The 22,843-nt window shown below is 49.9% G+C and overlaps 1 protein-coding gene across 22 annotated transcripts in view; it reads right to left on the reverse strand.

The window, feature by feature from the left end:
- MYO18A (myosin XVIIIA) overlaps positions 1-17,545 on the reverse strand; it is a 106,119-nt gene extending 88,574 nt beyond the window's left edge. For 16 of the 22 annotated variants that reach the window (XM_077970675.1, XM_077970668.1, XM_077970655.1 and 13 more), the window contains exons 1-2: positions 17,460-17,545; positions 3,087-4,167 (exon numbers count right to left, since the gene is read on the reverse strand). In XM_077970675.1, the coding sequence (XP_077826801.1) occupies positions 3,087-4,085 (999 nt within the window). In that variant the 5' untranslated portion in view covers positions 4,086-4,167; positions 17,460-17,545. Of the gene's footprint in view, positions 1-3,086; positions 4,168-13,417; positions 13,865-17,459 lie in introns of those variants that run through there. The other 6 variants (XM_077970676.1, XM_077970671.1, XM_077970658.1 and 3 more) reach the window with 3 other exon arrangements.
- Positions 17,546-22,843: the final 5,298 nt, after the last annotated feature.

The following is a 22,843-nucleotide window of genomic DNA, read 5'->3' on the forward strand; positions in this document are numbered from 1 at the left end:
GCTACCAGGACACATGAAGGTGTGAACACAGCATTCTGGACACACACCATGTGAGAGGGAAACTCAAGGGGCTGTGTCTCCCTGGGGCCTTCTAAACAGGCCATGGAGAGGAGCCGGGGGCCTGGCCACATCTGTGTGCAGGAAGAGAACAGATGGCTAGTCAGCTCCCTCAGAGCTCCCTGGGGACAGGCAATGTGTAGACACAGTTGATGGATGGCCTGATGGCAGGGTGGCCAGCAAGAGCTGTCCCTGTGGGGCTACAGTCATCAGGGTATCCCTCCCAGGAGTCTGGAGGAGGCAGGAAGACTTCTCTTGGCGCATAACTGGGATTAGAACTGCTGCCAAGACAGGGAGCAGGAGGAGTAAAAGGAAGAGGAGGAGATAGAGGCTGAGGGTACAGAAGAGGCTGCAGTACCCCACACCACTCCCAGGCCTGTCCCAGGAAGCTGGAAATGCTGGGCTCACCCTGCTCCTCTCTGCTTGTGGCATGAGTCCCCACCACCTACCTGGATGAGAAAAGATACGGGCTTCTTTCAGCCCTATGCGTCTCCTTATCCTGCCACATGGCTCTAGGAGATGCATGGGGATGGGGTTTGCTACTGTGTCCTCTGGCAGATGACACAGGCTGAGGCTTGGGGAAGAAGTCCTCTGGGCACCAGCTGGGCTTACCCCATAGGAGCGAGAGTGAGCCAGCATTTCAGGGATATCAGCTGTAACCTGGAATCCACCAGGGCCTCCAAAGCTAAACCGTCTACTTCCCCAAGGATGGGATAGCAGCAGCTAGTTGGGAAGGGAAAGCTAGGAAATGTGAGATGCCAGGATGATCCCTGTGCTATAAAGAGAAAACCAAGCAGCATCTGGGATGCCAGGCCCAGGGCCCCATAGAGGCCTTGCTGTGGTTCAGCAGGGAGCTGGCAACAATCCCCTGGGGGATTCATTCTTTAAGAAGAAAATTCCATCTGTTAAAAGCAGTGTTAGCCTGGAAGAACGCAGACAGGCATGGCAACATGTTACAGTCTTTGCTTCTTTTTTTTTTTGGAAATGGAGTTTCGCTCTTATTGCTCAGGCTGGAGTTCAATGGCTTGATCTCGGTTTACCACAACCTCCGCCTCCCAGGTTCAAGTGATTCTCCTACCTCAGCCTCCCAAGTAGCTGGGATTACAGGCATGCGCCACCATGCCCAGCTAATTTTTGTATTTTTAGTAGAGACTAAGTTTCTTCAGGTTGGTCAGACTGCTCTCAAACTCCCGACCTCAGGTGATCCACCCGCCTCGGCCTCCCAAAGTGCTGGGATTACAGGCGTGAGCCACTGCACCCAGCCCAGTCTTTGCTTCTGACATAAAGACCCCTCCCTTGTTCTTCCTCTTCTACCTTGTGGTTCTCTGAGTTCCACCTAACCTGGTGGTTAAAACATAGTAGGTGCTCAATGTGTGCTTCTGGAATGAAGAATCCAGGTCTTTCACACAGGCCTCCTCCCATTCACTACCCTTCCCTGACTAGCAAAGCTGCCTAAACCCAGCTAGCTCCGGGTTAAAGGAAGGCCTGGAACCCAACTACAGTGCTTCCTGATAGTCTGATCCTACCACTGCCAGCCCCTCTTCAGGCCCAAGGTGCTGCTGCGTTGAGCAGCCATCCTTAGCAGCTGCTTCCCCTCCCTGGGAGAAAGCTGGGACCGGGACTCTGCCTGTTTCCTCCTGTTAGCACTTCCTCCCAGTTCTGACTGTGACACATCTGGCTGGTCACTTAGTACCAAAAGGTCCTGGTCAGGCAGCAGGGACCATGATCTGGACGATCCTAAAACCCACAGCTGGGAGGGGAAGATGGCCAGAGGTCAACTTGTCCTTTGTATACTATCTCCAGGCAGGACATTCAAACTGCTATGTAGCCACCCTATCAAAAGACCCCTGGGATTAGTGAGCTTGATGCCCCATGGAGATCTGTTCCTCCATCTGATACAAACCTCTCTGCTCCTGTGCCTCCTGCTGCTCTTTTTGCATGGGCAGCTGGGATCTCAGGGACAGTCAGGACATAGTATCTGTGCAGGTTTTATCCCTCTTGCTTTTCCAGGTCCATGCTTTTTCTCCTTCCAGGAGAGGTAATAAAGACTCTTGGAGCCCAAGTGACCTTTATAAATCAGATCTAGTTACTCCCCTGCTTCGAACCCTTCGATGATCCCATTTCACCAGGATGAAATCTGAATTCCAACTGTGACTTATAAGGTCCTCCATGATCTGCCCCTGCTCTCTCTGCAGCCTCACCTGGTATTCTCTTGCTCACTCAGGGGCAAGAGGAGGCTCTGGCCTGAGGTCATCTTTCCCAAAGATATAATCATACCAGCTGTACATCTCAGATGCTCCATGATAGCCCTAATTTGAAATCATTTGTCTTTTTTATCCCCAAGATCTAAATAACATGGAAATATTGTATTTTACCGTCCAGATTGTCTCTTATATCTGGAAGTGACACATGTTAGCCTATATACCCCAATTTAGGGCTCAGGAAATATGGTGCCCAAACCCCTAACCCATCCTTGTAATGGAGAAGCTGAATACTTTCACAGTAATTACTAACCAACAGCAGACCTCTCTCGAGGGCTCCAGAGCTGAAACTAAGGTTCAGGCAGAGTTTGGTCTAGCCCATCACCCTTGAGAAACGCATTATGCTGAATTCAGTTAGGTCAATCCAACAGACACAGAACACTGGAGGGAACCATAAAACCATGAGGCCGGGCCAAACTGCTCAGAACTCTACCGGAGTGAACCTTTGGGGACTTGTCCTCAGCTCCCAGACACAGTTGAGAGACAAAGGTGTGACTCCTTTAATGTCCTTGTCTTTCTTCATTAGGTTAAACATGGTGGGGGTGATGTTTGTAGGGGTGGCACCCCCAGAGGATAATGAGCATGGGGCACCTTCTCCTGAGCTCATGCTTCCCCACAAGCTCAGAGAGCAGCACGGCTTCCCCACTTACACACTGCCCGGCTCTGATCGCAGCTCGTGGGGACCCTGATTACCCAGTCAAGCACAACAGCAGGAGGTGCCCACATTCCCCATCCCTGCTCAGCCCAGGTGCCCAGGGAAGCACTCACATCGGATGGCTCCCTCCGAGGTCCCTCGCCGCTCCGCAGCCAGCTCCTGCTGAGTTCGCTGAGCTCTGGAATGGGCTGCACCTTGAGCCGTACGCTGTCCCCTGACTGCCGGATCATCTCCACAATTTCATCCCTGGACTTGTTCTCCACATTGTGCCCATTAATCTCCACCAGTCGATCTCCTGGCACCAGCCCCAAGGCCAGGTCCTTGGTGCCTGCACCAGGCTCAGCAAAGTGGACCACCCGCCGATAGGCCTGGCCCTCAGGGCCCCGATCCAGCATGGTTGTGCGCCGCAGGGAGAAGCCAAAGTCTCCAGTGGGCCGTCGTTGCAGCTCCAGCTCCCGGAGGGCAGGTGGGGGCAGGGGCACCACGGGGGGCAGGCGCAGGTCGACTGGGAACTTTTTAGTCACTAGCTCAGGGGCTCGGGATCGGTGCCCTGGTCGAGGGATGCCTGGGCCAGGATGCTGCACCAGCTGTCCCTCTAGAGTCCTCACCTCCACCTGTGGTGAGGGGGCGGCAGAGTGCTCTGAGGGCGTCGAGGTTTCTGAGGCGCTCTCATCCCGGCTACGCTGGGAGAAGGAAAAGCGCTTGACAATCATCTGTGAGTTCTGCTTGGCCAGTGAGCCGAACTTGGCTGCCCGCTGCAGCACCGAGCCACGGAAGCTGCCCTCCTCACCCTTGAGGTCATCGCTGGAGCTGGCTGTGCTTAGATGGCCCGAGTCCAGGATGATGCTGCCCCGGTTACTGTCGGAGTCAATGTCAGTTAGGTGTAGGTCAGAGCCGCTGGCCACCTTGATAGGGATGGGGTTGGAGATTTCCAGGCGCGTCTTGGATTCCCGCTTGGAGGAGCGGTTCAGGTTGAAGAAGCCGCGTCGCAGGCTCATCTCCTCCAGGCTCCGAAGCTCTGCCGCTGACATCCGCTCCTTTTTCTCCTTTTTCTCCTTCTTCTCCTTCCGCCCGCCATCTTTGTCCTTGTCTTTCTTCATTAGGTTAAACATGGTGGGGGTGCTGTTTGTATGGGGTAGCACCCCCAGAGGATTATGAGTGCTTAGCACAGGGCCTTGGTGCCCCACTTTGCTGCTGCAAACAGAAACACAGAGAGAGAAAGGTTATTCGAACAGAGCCTCGTGTGTCTCTAGTCCAGACATAACCAAATGATACAGCTACTCCTCAGTGGGTGCTAGCTATGTGCTTTACCCACTATTGTCTCCATTGATTTAATCCTTACAACCTTTCTATAGGTAGTTACTATTATTACCCCATTTTACAAATAAGGAAACTTGAGGCTTAGATAAGGCGGTAAAAGCCCAGATTCCAAAGCCTGTCATTTCCTTGAATCCTTGATAGACCAAGGCTTAGGTGTACCTGGAGGTAGTATGTGGGAGATCTGACCTCCTGGTAAGAGAATACTTCAAGCCAACCTGGGACCTGACTTAAGATTCAAACACAGGCCGGGCAGGGTGGCTCATGCCTGTAATCCTAGCACTTGGGAGGCTGAAGCAAGAGGATTGATTGAGCCCAGAAGTTTAAGACCAGCCTGGACAACATAGTGAGATCCTATTTCTACAAAAATATTTTAAAAATTAGCCAGGCGTGGTGGTGCATGCCCACAGTCCTAGCTACTTGGGAATCTGAGGATTGCTTGAGCCCAAGAGGTTGAGGTTGCAGTGAACTATGATCACACTACTCCAGCCTGGGCAACACAGTGAGACCCTGTCTCAAAAAAAACAAGATTCGGCCGGGCACGGTGGCTCAAGCCTGTAATCCCAGCACTTTGGGAGGCGAGACGGGCGGATCACGAGGCCAGGAGATCGAGAGACGATCCCGGCTAACACGGTGAAACCCCGTCTCTACTAAAAAATACAAAAAAATAGCCGGGCGAGGTGGCGGGCGCCTGTAGTCCCAGCTACTCGGGAGGCTGAGGCAGGAGAATGGCGTAAACCCGGGAGGCGGAGCTTGCAGTGAGCTGAGATCCGGCCACTGCACTCCAGCCTGGGTGACAGAGCAAGACTCCGTCTCAAAAAAAAAAAACAAGATTCAAACTCAAAGGAAAAAGAAAAGGGACTTAATGCAACATCACCTCCCACAGACAATATTCGTTTAAGCAACAGACATCCCATTCTTTGGGCTCTTTCCTGAGCCTGTTATCCCTAGAGTAGCACCCTTAGCCACCGCCTAACAGAAGACCTCAAAGGAATCAACATTTATTTAATGACCACCACTGCCTAGGCCTAATACCAGGTACTTTACATGCACTATCTCCTCTGAACCTCACAGCATTCCTGCAAGGTAGATATCATTATTTCCACTGTACAAAGGAGGAAAATGGGACACAGAAAATTAAGTATATGTTAGTTGTCATACAGTTAATAAATGGTGATGTTGGGATTCAGTGGCAAATATTGTGTTCTTTCTAGGGCCTGGGTGACCAAAGTAAAGCAGCAAGAGAAGGAAGGGAAGTTCCAGACCAAACAGAGGATAGACAGCTGCGAGGTGGGGGTGGGGTAGGGTCCATTGGATAAACAGGATCCTAAAAAATTCACATCCTTTTCCCCAGACCAACACCTAAATATAGCCCTAGGAAGAAAGCTGTGGTAGCCTGAAAGAAAATCCCAGTCCTAGGGTGTGTGCAACCTACCCACAACCTACTCAACCCCCTGCACATCTAACAGGACAGGACTGATAAAAACCTGGTGGGAAAGAGTTGACAGAGTCTTTCTTGTTCTAACCAGCAGGGAACAAGAAGAAGAAATAGGCCATGTCACCTAACTGGAAATTAAATGACATTTTTTTCTCTCTCTGAAAGTCTACCCCTCTGAGTTTCAGACATGGGATCTATAATCTCATCCCTTCTAGTAATGGCCTCTTGCCAGGCCCTGGACAGGCCTTTCCTCTCTGTGTGCCCCACCCCCACAACCAAGCAGGCCCCTCCAGGATCTCCAGTCTACTGAGAGGGACCACCCTTCAACCCTGGTACAACGCTCAGGAAGGTATCAAGGTCAGAAGTTCCCAAAGGCCCTAGTGCAATGGCTAATTGCTTCCCCCTGCCCAGCATCCTGACTTGTGCCGCTCCTGGCATACCATCTCATCTCCTTTCTAGAGCAGTGCTGTCCATAAGAAATATAATTCAAGGCCAGGTGCAGTGGCTCATGCCTGTAATCCCTAATACTTTAGGAGGCTGAGGCAGGCAGATCACTTGAGGTCAGAAGTTCAAGACCACTCATGCCTATAATCCCAGCACTTTGGGAGGCCAAGGCGGGCGGATCACCTGAGGTTAAGAGTTAGAGACTAGCCTGGCCAACATAGTAAAACCTCGTGTCTACTAAAAACACAAAAATGAGCCAGGCGTGATGGTGCACGCCTGTAATCTCAGCTATTCAGGTGGCTGAGGCATGAGAATCACTTAACCCAGGAGGCAGAGGTGGCGCCATCTCAGCTCACTGCAACCTCCGCCTACCAGGTTCACGCCATTCTCCTGCCTCAGCCTCCCGAGTAGCTGGGACTACAGGTGCCTGCCACCACGCCCGGCTAATTTTCTGTATTTTTAGTGGAGACGGGTTTTCACCGTGTTAGCCAGGATGGTCTCAATCTCCTGACCTTGTGATCTGCCTGCCTCGGCCCCCCAAAGTGCTGGGATTACAGGCATGAGCCACCACGCCCAGCCTTGAACTTGTTGGTTCTAAATGCTACATGCACAGTAGCTGGGAGTTAGAAAACAGGAAATCTAGGGCCGAAAAGGCACACAGCCAGGGGCCTTGGCCAGGTAGTCTGAACTGATTTGGGGTGGAGGGGTACCTCACAGCCAGCATTCTCTCTTCAGGGCTCTACTGTGACAAGCGGAGTCTCTCTCCTCCTGAATGTTGATGGGGTGTGGCACAGACCTACCATAAACCAAGATGTGGGATCTTCAGCTGTTACCGCCCACCTTATATCTCACCCACCACTGCTTGGATCATCTTAAAGGGATGGTTTAGAAGATAACTCCAGGGGCACTTGTGGGAGAAATGAAGAAAAAAATCCACCTTGGGGACTTGGATGGGACAACAAGAGTATCTTGGCCTCAGTCCAACCACAGAGAACCCAACTGACTATAATGCTGTCCCACCAAGACACCCAATTCTTGGTCTATAATGCTTACCCAATCCTGGCTCTTTGCTAGGGACTAGATCGCTGAGTAGCATGAGTGGAAAGGAGCTCCCAGAATTCTAGGATCTTTGGGCTGGAAAGGTCCCTGAAAAAGTCTCAGCAAAAGCTTGTTCCTCACTGTCATTGTGGCAGTCAGGACAGCAGATGGTCACAGCAGCAGCACAAGGAATGGCGCGCTGGCCAGAAGTTTTAGGAGATTTGGTATCTAGGCCTGGATCTGCCAAAAAATCACTGGGGAACCTTGAGCCTGTCACTCTGCTCAAGGTTGAACTACAGTATGATCTAGATCTCTTCTGGCTCTAAAATTCTAAATATCTAAGTCTCCTGTGGACACAGGTTAAGTTATTAACCTTCTGCCAAAGGCACCCTTCTCATTCCAACCCTGGGGCCTTCAGAGAATTGCGGCTATGTCAGCCCTGCCCTCACTACCTCTGTCCTGCCACCACCGTCTACACAGCTCACAAGGCACCTCTTCCCCACCACCATCCCCATAATCGTCAGGCCTGGCTGTGGACGTTCTCTCCTGACTCTAGACCTGCCTGGCTGCCTGCAGCCTCCCGTCCAGGATCAGATCTACAATGCAACTGCTGCTCTATTGCCTTCTTGTAGACCTTGCACTTTCTGGCACCTCCTGGCCTCAGGTCCAAAGTCTCCAACAGCTCTGATACCACCACCTTCCTACTCCCTATCCGAGGCTGCAGTTTCTATCTGCCTCCCCTTCCTCTCCTACCCTCTCCCTCCACTCCAGTGAAGGTAACCTTACAATTTTCCTGACCTCCTTCTCTGCGTTTCTCTCCTCACCATACTCTAAGTAAAGTTTTTCTTAATTTTAAGAAAAGGAAGGCATCTATGTAAGTTAGGGTATGGACCCAAATTATCTTGATCTTACTATCCCCAAAAACAAAAGGAAAGTACAATCTGTCCACTTATCTGCTCTATCACTTTAAGAGAGTAAGCATCCTGAAGGCAATGACCATTCAACTCAAATATACATCTATCTGTCCATTAGAGAGTGCATAAACAATGTTCATATTCATACAATGGAATACTACTCAGCAAGAAAAAGGAAACAACTAAAGATACACACAATAGGGATTAACTTCAAAATCATGATTTCAAGTGAGAGGGAAAGAAGTCTTTGACAAAGTACATATTGGTATGATGCTCTTTATATGAAGTTCTAGTGCAGGCAAAACTAACCTATGGTGGGGGTAGGAGTGGGATCACATGAGGGAACTTTTTGGGGTGATGTTCGTGTCCTATATATTGATAGCGGTTTGGGTTGATAAGTATATGCATTTGTCAAGTCATCAAATGGTGCACATAAGATTTGTGCATTCAGCCAGGCACGGTGGCTCACATCTGTAATCCCAGCACTTTGGGAGGCCAAGGCGGGTGGATCACGAGGTCAGGAGATCGAGACCATCCTGAAACCCGTCTCTACTAAAAATACAAAAAATTAGCCGGGCATGGTGGCACGCGCCTGTAGTCCCAGCTACTAGGATGGCTGAGGCAGGAGAATCGCTTGAACCTAGGAGGCGTAGGTTGCAGTGAGCCAAGATCGCGCCACTGCACTCTAATCTGGGAGACAGAGCAAGACTCCGTCTCAAAAAAAAAAAAAAGAAAAAAAAAAGATTTGTGCATTCATTGTTTGTAAATATTCACTCAAAAGAACTATAAATAAATATTGAACTCTAGTGAATGATATATATGTTAAAGTATTTGGGGCGAAATATACTCATGTCTACATTTTACTTTGAAATGCATAAAATTTTAAGACAGCTTGATGAGGTTGGGCAAGGTGGCTCACACCTATAATCCCAACACTTTGGGAGGCCGAGATGGGCAGATCGCTTGAGCTCAGGAGTTGGAGACAAGCCTGGGCAACATGGCAAAGCCCTATCTCTACTCAAAATACAAAAAAGTATCTGGATGTGGTGGTGCCTGCCTGTGGGAACTACTTGGGAGGCTAAGGTGGGAAGATCACCTGAGCCTGGGAGGTCGAGGCTACAGTGAGCCACAATCATGCCATTGCATTCCAGCCTGGGTAACAGAGTGAGACCCTGTCTCAAAAAAAAAAAAAAAAAACATAGCCTGATGGATGGACCAAGGGATAAAGATATGTAAAAGCAAGGATAGGAAAATGTTAATTGTAGAATCTAGGAGATGAAGAGTATTAATTGCAAAATTCTTTAACTTTTCTGAATGTTTGCAGGTCACTGTGATAAAATTTTGGGAAAAAATATGTATCTATCAGTCACTTCCTAAAGGCAAGCAACATAAAGATAAATAAGCCCAGTGTCAGATCTCAGGCTTTGGATATCAAGTAACAAACCTGTGAACAAATCTGAGTAAATAGGGCCGGGTGCGATGGCTCATGCCTGTAATCCTAGCACTTTGGGAGGCCGAGGAGGGCAGATCACCTGAGATCAGGTGTTCGAAAGCAGCCTGGTCAACATGGTGAAACCTCATCTCTACTAAAAGTAGCTGGGCATGGTGGCATGCACCTGTAATCCCAGCTACTCAGGAAGCTGAGGCAGGAGAATCGCTGGAACCTGGGAGGCAGAGGTTGCAGTGAGCTGAGCTCACGCCACTGCACTCCAGCCTGGGCGATAGAACAAGACTCCGTCTAAAAAAAAAAAAATTAAATACAAATGAAAAAAAATCTGAGTAAATAGCTATGCAATCTCAGGCAAGTCACTTAAGGCCTCCATGCCTCCATTTCCTCATCTGTAAAATGCAGATAATAATGGTACCTACCACCTAAAGGTGGCGGAATTAAATGAAATACATTTAATTACCCTCAGAGAGGTACCTAATAGTAGCAGGGCACATTTTTTGCCATCTAAATGGGACAGCAGAGAGGATAACAGAGTGCACAAATGACCATCAGCACAAGTATGACTAAAATAAGTCAAAACCTTTGTACACGGAAAGTAAAGTCCAAAGAAGTGAAGGTAACTTGATAAGCACAAGGCCAAGCTGGATCACACTGACTTGAGTCCAGAGGGCCCACGTAGCTAGTGCCAAGGATACTATGGACAGGCACTTTGTAGGGACAGAAATACAAATGGCCAACAAACATGAACAGGTATTCAGCCTCCACAATATTCACAGACATGTGAAATTGAGGTATACTATTTTCAATTAGCAGTTTAGTAAAAACTATGAAGGTTGATAACATCAATCAATTAGGGCATGGGATGCAGGGAGTCTCTCATAAGTCTTGGTAGAAACACAAACTGGTAGGTTGGTGCAAAAGTAATTGTGGTTTTTGCCGTTAACTTTTAATGGCAAAAACCTCAATTACTTTTGCACCAACTAATATATTTTCAGAGGTCAAGTTAGTGGTATCTATGAAAAAAAAATTTTTTTTAAGAGACAAGGTCTTGCTTTGTCACCCAGGCTGGAGTTTGGTGGCTCAATCATAGATCACTGCAGCCTTGAACTCCTGGGCTCAAGTGATCCCCCTGTCTCAGCCTCCTCAGTAGCTGGGACTACAGGTGTGTGCCACCATTACTGGCTAACTTTTTAAAAATTGTTTTAGACACAGGGTCTTGCTATTCTGTCCAGGCTGGTCTCAAACTCCTGGCCCCAAGCAATCCTCCTGCCTCAGCCTCCTGAGAAGCTAGGATTACAGGCACCACCACTGCACCTGGCATATGAAAATATTTATGTACATATTCTTTGGGCAATTCCATTATAAGACATCTATAGGTACATTCACATAATACACATGGCTAATCCTTGCAGCATTGTTTATAATAGCAAGTCTATAAATATAAAAGTCCTTACTAGAGAATAGTAAAACTGGCCAGGTGCAGTGGCTCAGGCCTCTAATTCCAGCACTTTGGGAGGCCAAGGCAGGAGGACTGCTTGAGCCCAGGAGTTTGAGACCAGCCTGGACAACATAGTGGGACTCTGACTCCACAAATTTTTTTTTAAAAAGTAGCTAAGCAGTGGTGCACACCTGTAATACCAGCTACTTGGGAGGTTGACGCGTGGGAGAATATCACTTGAGCCTAGGAGGTCAAGGCTGCATGAGCCAAGATTCATGCTACTGTGCTCCAGCCTGGGTAGAGGGAGACTATGTCTCAAAAAAAAAAAAAAAAAAAAAAAAAAAAAGGCTGGGCATGGTGGCTCACACCTATAATCCCAACATTTTGGGAGGCTGAGGCAGGTGGATCACTTGAGGTCAGGAGTTCGAGACCAGCCTGGCCAACATGGTAAACCCCATCTTTACTAAAAACACAAAAATTTGCCAGTGTAGTGGCACACCTGTAATCCCAGCTATTCAGGAGGCTGAGGCAGAAGAATCACTTGAATCCAGGAGGTGGAGGTTGCAGTGAGCCAAGATCATGCCATTGCACTCCAGCCTGCACGAGAGGGCGAGACTCCATCTCAAAAAAAAAAAAAGCTAAATTATACAACTGAGCAGTTGTATAATTAAAAGTAAAAAGAATGAAGTAGATTTGTATACACTGACCTGGAAATATTCTATACTATATTGTTAAGTGAAAAAACAGGTTGCAGGATAGTTTATAATTTTGCTAAAATTTAAAAACCTATATTACATGTACATTTGCACAATATTTGCATATATGTAGGAAAAACGTATGCTCTGGGGAGGAGACTGGAATTTTAGAAGGGTCAAATAGACTTGTGTTTCATCCGTATTTTAATTTTTTTTTCTTTTTTTAAATAATAGAGATGGGGTCTCACCATGTTGGTCAGGCTGATCTTGAACTCCTGGCTTCAAGCAGTCCACACACCTTGGCCTCCAAAGTGCTGGGATTATAGGCATGGGCCACCACGTCCAGGCTATATTTTAATTTTTTATAAGAACATTCATCTGGTAAATGTGTATTTGCTTATACCTAGGAGCTTTAGGGAGTCGGATTATTTATCATTTTTCTTCTACCTTTCTTTAATCTTTTTTTTTTTTTTTTTTTTTTTGAGACAGGGTCTCACTGTGTCCTCCAGGCTAGAGTGTGGTCGTGCAATCTCAGTTCACTGCAGCCTTAACCTCCTGGGGCTCAAGCCATCCTTCCCACTTCAGCCTCCTGAGTAGCCGGGACTACAGGCATGCCCCACCACACTCAGCTAATTTTTGTATTTTTTGTAGAGACAGGGTCTCTCCATGTTGCCCGGCCTGGTCTCAAATTCCTGGGCTCAAGCGAACTGCCTATCTCGGCCTCCCAAAGTCCTGGGATTACAGGTGTGAGCCACTGCGTCTGGCCTCCTACAGGAAATTTTAAAATAGTTATATAAGATGATATTTTATATAACATATATTAAACTATAAACATACATAATGCCTAAAATATATATAATAAGCTTTTTTTTTTTTTTAAATATAATAAGCTTTTAAAAAGCAGTCTGGCCAGGTGCGGTGGCTCATGCCTGTAATCCCAGCACTTTGGGAGGACGAGGCAGGTGGATGACGAGGTCAGGGGTTCAAGACCAGCCCGGCCAAGATGGTGAAACCCCGTCTCTACTAAAAATACAAAAAAGTAGCCGGGCGTGGTGGTGGGTGCCTGTAATCCCAGCTACTCCGGAGGCTGAGGCAGAGAATCGCCTGAACCCGGGAGGCGGAGTTTGCAGTGAGCCGAGATCAGGCCACTGCACTCCAGCGCCGGCAACAGAGAAAGACTCCTCAAAAAAAGCAGCAAGTCTGGAAAAATTCGATCAAAAAATATCAGTGGTCATCTCTGGAGAGTAGGGGAGAAGAAGGGTAACACTTTAGTAACGCTTTAGCTTTCTACCTAATGATTCAACTTTTTTCCAGACTAAAATAAATGTCTGGACAAACTAGTAGGTAATCCACTAACAGTAAAGCTGCAAACAGGGTAATAGTCAGTTTAAGGATTGCCTTCATGTCTTGAAAAAGTTTCGGTGGCTTAGGGGACTTAGTTAAAATAGAGCTCACTGGTGTCTTGTGGCTGTAAGTGGGGACACGTTTAAATGGGTCACCCTGCAGCTAGCAAAAGAAAGAAAGAAAGAAAAAAAAAAAAAACCCAGGAAATGGAAACTATAACGTTAGAGTCCCAAGACAAGGGTGCCCAGACTTGGCTGTGGCGGATAGATTCTTAGGTCAGTCCTCCTACCCCCACACCACACTCATAAATAAATACAAAGGAAATACTTTCCCGGGAGAGCCGGCCTCTCTCCCTTGACCTCTGACCTCCCTGAGTGGCCGTTTCCTCCAGCCCCGGGGCCCCCATCCCGGCTCTGCCCGGCGCCGAGGGTTGTAGCGGCGGCCGGCGGGGTCGCCAGCACCTGGCCTGGCCGCGCGCTCCAGGGTGAGCCTCCTCCCGGCTGGCTGTGCTGAGCTCCGCAGTGCCGGGTGACTCCCTGCCAGGTCACACGCAGCTTATCTGGCTCCAGGTGTGCTCCCTCACTCCGACTGCACGCTTCTCACGTGACATCAGCCGGCCCTCCCGCCGCCGCCCGGTGAGCCGGGCGGCCCTCGGCGTTTCCCGGTGGCTGGGCCGGCGCAACCGCCCGCGGCGCTTCCCGCTGCGATCCCATCTCCCCCGGAACGCAGCAATCCGGCGGGCAAGGGACGAACGCAAGGGGGAGAGAGCTCCTGCGGCCCCGCCAGGTCCCCTGCTGCTCTTCCAAGTGCACCGTCGGTCGCTCAGCTCAGCTAATAGCCCTTCCGTGTGACCTTGAGCAAGTCCCCTCCCCTCTCTAGGCCTTCATTATTTCAGCTACAGTATCTTCAAGAGCCTGAGAGCTCAGACTTGGCCCTCAGCCTCTGCTGGGGAGGTATTCTGCTCAACCACACACTCCAGGTTGTAATCCCGCTCTACCTCCGACTTGCTGTGTGACCTTCAGCCCATCATCCAACCTCTCTGAATATCAGAGAATAATCACAATAATCACTTGTAAGTGATGATAAAGTACTTGGCAGAGAGAAAGGGCCCTGGGTCCTGTAAAATCATCAGTCCAACAACCAAAACTGCTTCCTGACTCTAAAGTTTGAAATGTCAAGGGAAATTGACATTTTACAAGCCCTGCATGCAATTCCTACTTCAAGAGAAGGACAGGGAAGTGAAGGTGGGGAGTGGAGGCTCACCAGGTCTGCTCAACACCTCTCCCAATCCAGCTCCTACCTCAGCACCTCCCCACCTCCTCTCATTCAAGCCACCTTGGAAAATGCTAGGGGGGAAAAAAGGTGATAGGGGTGGGGTGTGCAGATCTTAAAGCACCCAGAGGTCTGACCCTAAAGCAGAACTTAAACTCCATCAAGCCCCCTACCAATCCCAAGTCCTGTGGGAACCTGTCAATTACAGCAGACAGTGGGCTGGGCCCTCCTACTGCCCCAAACCTTTAAACTACAACCAGCTAGAGCCCCTCGGTTTTCCCACCATACTCAGGCCTGGGACCCCGGGCCACCAACAAAACCCAGCTCACATGGATGCTCTGGTTCTTGCCTGTGGCGTCCACTCCAGGTGAGAGGATCTGGCTGGGGAGGTCTCTACTTTCAAGGAGTAAGAACAACCCTGCTGCCCTGGAGACCTGTGACACACCAAGTCCGGATGAAGGCTTCCTGAGTTCCAACAACTCCCAGCTCCACCTCAGCAGGGTGGATTCTCCCTTTCACAGGAGCCCCAGTTCTGCCCCACCCAGTCCACCTTTAGGTACCTGCCTCTGGGGGGCCCAGAGTTTTCAGGCCTAGTTTCTGAAGACACATGCACTCCTCAATGAACAGCCACTACCAGGGCCAGTGAGGGGGCCTCCAGGGAACTGGCTGGCTACCCAGACGGCCCAGGAGTGAGGCTGAGAGACCAGGTGGGAGTCAGGAAGGGCATAACCCACATGAGGAAAGTCTGGGGCGCAGGAGGAAGTCCTCAGGCACACACTCTAGCACCTGGGCCAGGCCAGGAGAGAGTAAACAAACTAGACACTCAGAGCTACCAGGCACCAGGTCATCAGCTGTTCAAAGTTCAAAGCTCCCAAAGTAAGTGACCACCAGCCTGTGGCCCCTCCCATGCCCACCCTCCACCCCCACCTACAACCCTTCTCATTCCCCTAATCCCCTCAATACAATAGCTGCCCCCAAAGCCATGGTTTTCCTGGAATTGAGGCCACAACCCCGATGTCCTCAACCCAAAATGGACAAGCACACCTCCACCCGAGGCTATATATAACCCGTCTGTCAAATCCAGAAACCAGGAGGATGTTTCCTGGAAAGCCTTCATCACAAAAAAACAGAGGGGAAGCTGAGGAGGTGGGAAGCCATGGACAAAGAGCCAGTGAGGCTTGTCAGGAAGCCAGAGACCTCAGGAGAGCAACTTTCAATATCCCCAAATAGAAAGTAGCCCCTGAACTAAAAAGGGTGGGGAACATTAGGCCAGGCCTGTTGCTACGACAACAGGGCACCAATCTGCTCAAGAAAAGGGCTCCAAAGCACAAGGGAAAGGCAGCTTGATTCAATGGGCTCTGTACTCACCGTCCTCCTCAGATGATCTTGCTTTTTTTTTTTTTTTTTTTTTTTTTTGAGACAGAGTTTCACTCTTGTTGCCCAGGCTGGAGTGCAATGGCGCGATCTCAGCTCACCACAACCTCCGCCTCCCAGGCTCAAGCAATTCTCCTGCCTCAGCCTCCCAAGTAGCTAGGATTACAGGCACACGCCACCACGCCCGGCTAATTTTGTATTTTTAGTAGAGACGGGGTTTATCCATGTTGAGGTTGGTCTCCAACTCCTGACCTCAGGTGATCCGCCTGCCTTGGCCTCCCAAAGTGCTGGGATTACAGGTGTGAGCCACCGCGCCCGGCCTGATCTCGCTCTTAATCATCCAAGTGGCCTCCCCTCCCTTCCAGCGCGCCCCAGTGCATACACAATTCCCAGAGCTCACTCGCCACAGGGGCACTGATGAGGTCTTCTCGGCCACAGACACGCCAGGGGCTCCAAAAGACAAGACGAACACACACTAACTAGCCCAAGTCATTGGCAGGGTGAAGCGGGGAGGGAACCCAATTCTTTAATTCTGGGTGGCCATCTGAGGGCATGAAGGCCTTAACCAGGACAGTCCCTCTCAGGAAGCATTCCCCGAGCCCTCCCCACACAAACACACACTATGCGGCCAGCGCCAAACACGTGCCCCATTGGTCAAGTGGCCAGGCAAAACGAATACGGGCTCAAAAACAAACTGGCTGTCTTCCTCCCCATCTCCCCCACCCCCCACCTCTGGCTCATTCTGGCCGCAACCTTTCCAACTAATCAGTAAGACACATGTGCCTTGCAGTAGGGCAACTCCCCCATCTCCACCCCCACAACAAAGCCCCAATGCCTGGCCTGTCCCTGCGGGCCTTATCGCACCCAGGAACATGACCCACACTCCTGGCCAGGCTTGGGACCAAGGAGAGCACCCCCACTAACAAGGGGCAGGGTGAGGGGGCAGCCACCCCTACCACCTCCCCTTCCCATTGGCGAAACAACTGGCATGACAGGTTAGCAGGGCGGGGCGTTGGGGCGGTCTCTCCAGAGGCCTGGGGCAGCTTGTCCGACCTTCCCACACGCACCCCACCCCTCTGCAGGGAAAGGTGAGGTGAGCATTCAGTCGCAGGGTACAGCCTGCACTCCCTAATCCCCAAAGCCTGCCACCATTCATCGCCTCATCTTCTGTCCCAAGAGGAGGGGGCCCAGGGAAGCGGGGTCTCTATTGTTTTGCCAGCTGTCTAGCAGCTGCTCCTTTGAGAGGAGCCCGCAGTCGGCCCGGCAGTGAAAGAGTGAAGGCCGCTGGGAGGGATAAAAGGCTGGGTAGAGGTGCTCCCTTTCCCCGCTGCCTTCCTCAGCGCCCCGCTCGCTCGCTCGCTCCATCGGGGGGCCTGGGCCGGGGCAAGAGAAGTCCCCCCACCCCCGAGGCTGCAGCCCGCACCCCGCAGCTCCGGGCCACCTGGGCGCCTCCAAGCGCCAAATCCCCCCACACTGAAGGCCACCCTGTCCTGCCTCCCTGCGCCCCCCAGGTTGGCTGGAAGGGCCGGTGGTCCCCCTTCCCCGCCGCTCCCGGTCGGCCCCCACCCCCGGGCGTCGAGCTCCACGGCGCCGCCAGGGACGGGAGCCGGGAGTCCGGGCCGCTGCTTCCAGGGGACAGGGGAGGAGGAGGAGCCGCCGGGCCCCGCCGCCCGCCCGCCCGCCCGCCCGGCCGGAGCCCGCCCCGCCGCCCCACCGGGCCGGGCCCGCCACCGAGCGGCAGCCGCCGCCGACCCGCACTCACCGGCCACCGGAGCCCGCCCGGCAGGCAGCAGAAGCGGAGACGCGGCATCCAGCAGCCTCGGCCCGGTCGGGGCTGGAGCAGAGCGCAGCGCGGCGCAGCTCAGCGCCGCCCCCAGCGACCGCGCCAGCCGAGCCGAAAGGGAGCTCCCTGCTGGCTGCTCTGGGGATAAACGCCCGGCCTGCCTGGCAGCACCAGTGCGCGCCGCCAGACGTGGGCCAGGCGGGCCGGGCGCTGCCCTAGCAGCCTCCGTCCGCAGTGGGCTCTGAAGCCCCTCTCGCTGTGTCTGAGAGAGGCCCTGCCTGGAGTTTCTGTCTGCACTGGGCACTGGAGGCTGTCCGAAAAGGGTCCGAAAGGGGCTGAGTGGCACTGCCCAGGACAGGCACCAGGGTCATGATGAACGTATAGAAGAGGGGCTGTCCAAGGCAGGCACCGAACTCTGCAGGCTGTGTTCAAGGTAGTGCTGTCTAGAGGAAGCAATTAAGTCTTACTGGCCAACTCTTCCCAAGGTGGCTCTGCAGAGGCACACACAGGGCCCTGCTGGATGGTGCCCCAGGCTCAGTCCAGACCAGTTACTGCCTTCCATGTCCCAGATGGCACTGCCAGAATGCACTCCCCAAGGTAAAAACAGACTCTCAATAGCTTGGTCTGATAGAGCCCTGTCTCAAAGTGGAGTGGATCAAGAGGCGTACGGGGCCCGGGAGCCATGGCTGTAAGTGCCACTCACTCCCTGAAGGAGTTCACCAATGCCAAGATTAACACTTTCACTCTTTGGAGTGCAGTCTGTCCCTGGGTCCACCGTGTGCTGTAAATATCAAGTGAGCTGCTCTACCCACCAAGAAGACAGTTTATACTTCCTAGGAGAGGCCAAGGGACATCTAGATACCAGGCCTCCAAGATAGGTGCTATGTCTGGAGTTTGGAGAGAGAAAGAAACGGAGACACTTTTCTGGGCAGTGTCCATGCTGGAGTGGGGTGCGCCAGAATGTGGAAGAAACTGAGTGGGGTGGTGCAGGAAGAAGGGTGTAGCAGACAAAGGCAGCTGCTTCCCTAGACAGCCCAAACAGGAACTTCTCCAGGCAAGGGCAGCCCAACCTGACAGACCAGGGAGGGCTGGAGCGAGAAGGCTCAGAAGCAAAGAGTTGAGTAAGAGTTAGAAGTTCCTGAGGAATAGACCCAGGTGGGATACACATTTTGGAATAACATGCAACTCAAACTCAATTTGACAAACTGCCTGCTAAGTGCCAAGTGCAGCCCCAGGCATTTGGAGTGATACAGAAGGAGATCAGACATGGCATATCTCCAGGGAAATCACATGGGGAACAGGTAGAGCTGAGCTGTGACAGTAGCAGGGTTCACCATGCTGGCATAACTTGGATGATGAGATAGGTGCTATGACGGGAGGATTATTTGGCTTGAGGAGTGAGAAAAGCAGCTTCAAAAACATGACATTTGAGGCCGGGCATGGTGGCTCATGCCTGTAATTCCAGCACTTTGGGAGGCTGAGTCGGGCAGATCCCTTGAGGCCAGCATTCAAGACCAGCCTGGCCTTGAACCCCCATCTCTACTAAATGGTGAAACCCCATCTCTACTAAAAGTACAAAAAATTAACCAGGCATGGTAGTACACGTCTGTAATCCCAGCTACTTGGGAGACTGAGGCAGGAGAATCTCTTGAACCCGGGGAGCAGAGGTTGCAGTGAGCTGAGATTGCACCACTGTACTTCAGCCTGGGCGACAGAGCAAGACTCTGTCTCCAAAAAAGAAAAAAAAAAACCAAAAACCAAAAACCCAAAAACATGACATTTGAGGGGAACCTTGCAGGCTAGATAGGACAATGACTATCATTAGTGTTTCCTGAGTACCTACTATATACTGGACACTATCTCTATTCCTCACAATGAACCTATGAGGGAGACATTATTATTATAGATAGGGGTTGAGTGCATGGACTCTGGAGCTGGATTGCCTGGGTTCAAATCTCAGTTCTGTCAAGTACTAGCTGTGTTACTCTGGATGATTTATAAAACCTCTCTGTGCTTCACTTTGTTCATCCAAAAAATTGGGATAATAACAGTGACTCCCTCCCTCAAAATTTGTTTTGAAAATTAAATAAGCTTAGTCTTTTCAACACATGGGGCTTTTCAACAAACTGGACATCCACATGCAAAAAAAAAAAAAGGGGTCTAGACACAGACCCTATACCCATCACAAAAATTAACTCAGAATAGATGATACACCTAAATGTAAAACACAAAACTATAAAACTGTCTCCTAGAGGATAACATAGGAGAAAACCTAGATGACCTTGAGTATCATAATGACTCTTTAGATACAACACCAAAGGCACCATGAAAGAAAGAGCTGATAAGCTGGGCTTCATTAAAATTAAAAATGTCTGCTCTGCAAAAGACTGTCAAAAGAATGAGAAGACAAGCCACAACTGGGATAAAATATATGCAAAAGACATCTGATAAAGGATTGTTATCCAAAATATGCAAAGAGTTAAAAACTTAACAATAAGAAAATGAACCACCCTGTTTAGAAATGGGCAAAAAACCTAATCAGACACCTTACCAAAGAAGATATACAGATAGCAGTAAGCAAAAGAAAAGATACTCAACATTGTATGTCATAAGAGAATAGCAAATTAAAGCCAGGTGCGGTGGCTCACGCCTGTAATCCCAGCACTTTGGGAGGCTGAGGCGGGCAAATCACGAGATCAGGAGATCGAGACCATCCTGGCTAACAGGGTGAAACTCTGTCTCTACTAAAAATACAAAAAATTAGCTGGGGGTGGTGGCACGTGCCTGTAGTCCCAGCTACTCAGGAGACTGAGGCAGGAGAATCACTTGAACCCAGGAGGCAGAGGGTGCAGTGAACCGAGATTGTGCCACTGCACTCCAGCCTGGGCAACAGAGCAAGACTCCGTCTCAAAAAAATAATAATAAATAAAAAATAAAAGAGAATAGCAAATTAAGATAACCATGAGATAAAACTACCTTATTTACCTAAATTTGGATTTTGGCCAAAATCCAAAACGCCAACAACTCCAAATGCTAGCAAGAATGTAGAGCAACAGCAACTCCCATTCACTGCTGGTAGCAGTGCAAAATGGTATAGCCACTTTGAAAGACAGTTTGGTGGTTTCTTCGAAAATGAAACATAGGCTGGGCGCGGTGGCTCAAGCCTGTAATCCCAGCACTTTGGGAGGCCGAGACGGACGGATCACGAGGTCAGGAGATGGAGACCATCCTGGCTAACCCGGTGAAACCCCGTGTCTACTAAAAAATACAAAAAAACTAGCCGGGGGAGGTGGCCGGCGCCTGTAGTCCCAGCTACTCGGGAGGCTGAGGCAGGAGAATGGCGTAAACCCAGGAGGCGGAGCTTGCAGTGAGCTGAGATCCGGCCACTGCACTCCAGCCTGGGCGACAGAGCGAGACTCCGTCTCGAAAAAAAAAAAAAAGAAAAAAGAAAAGAAAATGAAACATACTCTTACCATACAATCCAACAATCCCACTCCTTGGTATTTATCCAAATGAATTGAAAACTTATGTCCACACATTGATCCTGCACATTGATGTTTACAGCAACTTTATTCATAATTGCCAAAACTTGGAAGCAACCAAGATGAACTTCAGTAGGGAAATTGATAAATAACCTATGGTACATCCAGACAATGGCATATTATGTGGCACTAAAAAAGAAATGAGCTATCAAGCCATGAAAAGACATGGAGGAAACTCCAATGTATATTAATAAGTGAAAGAAGCTGATCTGAAAAGGCTACATATTGTATGATTCCAACTATATGGCATTCTGCAAAAGGCAAAACTATGGAGACAATAAAAAGTTAGTGGTGCCATGGATTAAGGTCGAGGGAGGGATGAAAATGCAAAGCGCAGAGGATTTTTAGGGCAGTGAAACTCTTCTGTATGATACCGCAATGTTGAATACATGCGTTTGTCAAAACCCACAGAATGTACAACACCAAGAATGAATCCTAATGTGGACCATGGACTGGGGGATACTGATGTGTCAAGGCAGGTTCATCAGTTATAACAAGTGTACAACTCTGGTGAAGAGTGTGATCACGGGGAAGGCTGTGCATGTGTGGGGGCAGGGGGCAGATGGGAAATCTCTGTACTTTCTTTGCAATTTGGCTGTGAACTTAAACTGATTTTTAAAATAATATTTATTATTATTACTATTTTGAGACAAAGTCTCACTCTGCCACCCAGGCTGGAGTGCAGTGCTGTGATCTCAGCGCACTGCAATCTCTGACTCCCAGGTTCAAGTGATTCTCATGCCTCAGCCTCCCAAGTAGCTGGGATTGCAGGCATGTGCCACCACACCTGGCTGATTTTAGTATTTTTAGTAGAGATGGGGTTTCATCATGTTGACCAGGCTGGTCTCAAACTCCTGGCCTCAGGTGATCCACCCACCTTGGCCTCCCAAAGTGCTGCAATTACAGGCATGAGCCATTGTGCCCGGCCTTGTATTTATTAATTTTTTTAAATTACATGATTTAATATATAAAAAGAACAGTGCCCAGCACATAGTAAGCATTCTATAGCTGTTAGCTTGGTTATCTTTCCTAACTCATACTTGTGGAAATGAAGCACAGACAGGTTTGTGACTTGCACCCAGCCTGAGAGTAGCAGAGTCAGGATTCAATCTGAGGTCCTTAAGGCTCCAAAGCCCATTCTTTTCCCTATACCATGGCAGTGAAATGAATAGGTATATTAACAACTCTTTTTTTTTTTTTTTTTTTTTTTGAGACAGAGCTTCACTCTTGTTGCCCAAGCTGGAGTGCAGTGGCACAATCTCAGCTCACTGCAACTTCCATCTCCCAGGTTCAAGCGATTCTCCTGCCTCAGCCTCCTGAGTAGCTGGGATTACAGGCACCTGCCACCACACCCGGCTAATTTTTTGTATTTTGAGTAGAAACAGGGTTTCACCATGTTAGCCAGGCTGGTCTCGAACTCCTGACCTCAGGTGATCCACCCACCTTGGCTTCCCAAAGTGCTGGGATTACAGGCGTGAGCCACCACGTGCCAGTCAACAACTCTTTTATTTACATGTGTCTACACATAGGACACTCTCTGGGTAGCACATGGTGTCCCTGAGAGCTCTTCTTGCCTGAACCAGGAACCAGTTTCAGACACTAAGCAAAACTGAAACTCCAGGGCAGCACCCGCACTGACACAGTAACTCTGCTTCTTGGTCACTTGACTTTAGTCTTTTCCTTCCCAAATGCCAGAATAAACCCTGCCCTAGCTCTAAGTAAAAGTAAAAGTAAAGCACCCCTCTCCTCTTCGCACAGAAAAAAGCCAGAGCAGTATCCACATAAAATCACCCAGATGGTCATGGGAAGGCCAGTTTTTCC

This window comes from Macaca mulatta, chromosome 16 (assembly GCF_049350105.2).
Source record: "Macaca mulatta isolate MMU2019108-1 chromosome 16, T2T-MMU8v2.0, whole genome shotgun sequence".
Taxonomy (NCBI): Eukaryota; Metazoa; Chordata; class Mammalia; order Primates; family Cercopithecidae; genus Macaca; species Macaca mulatta.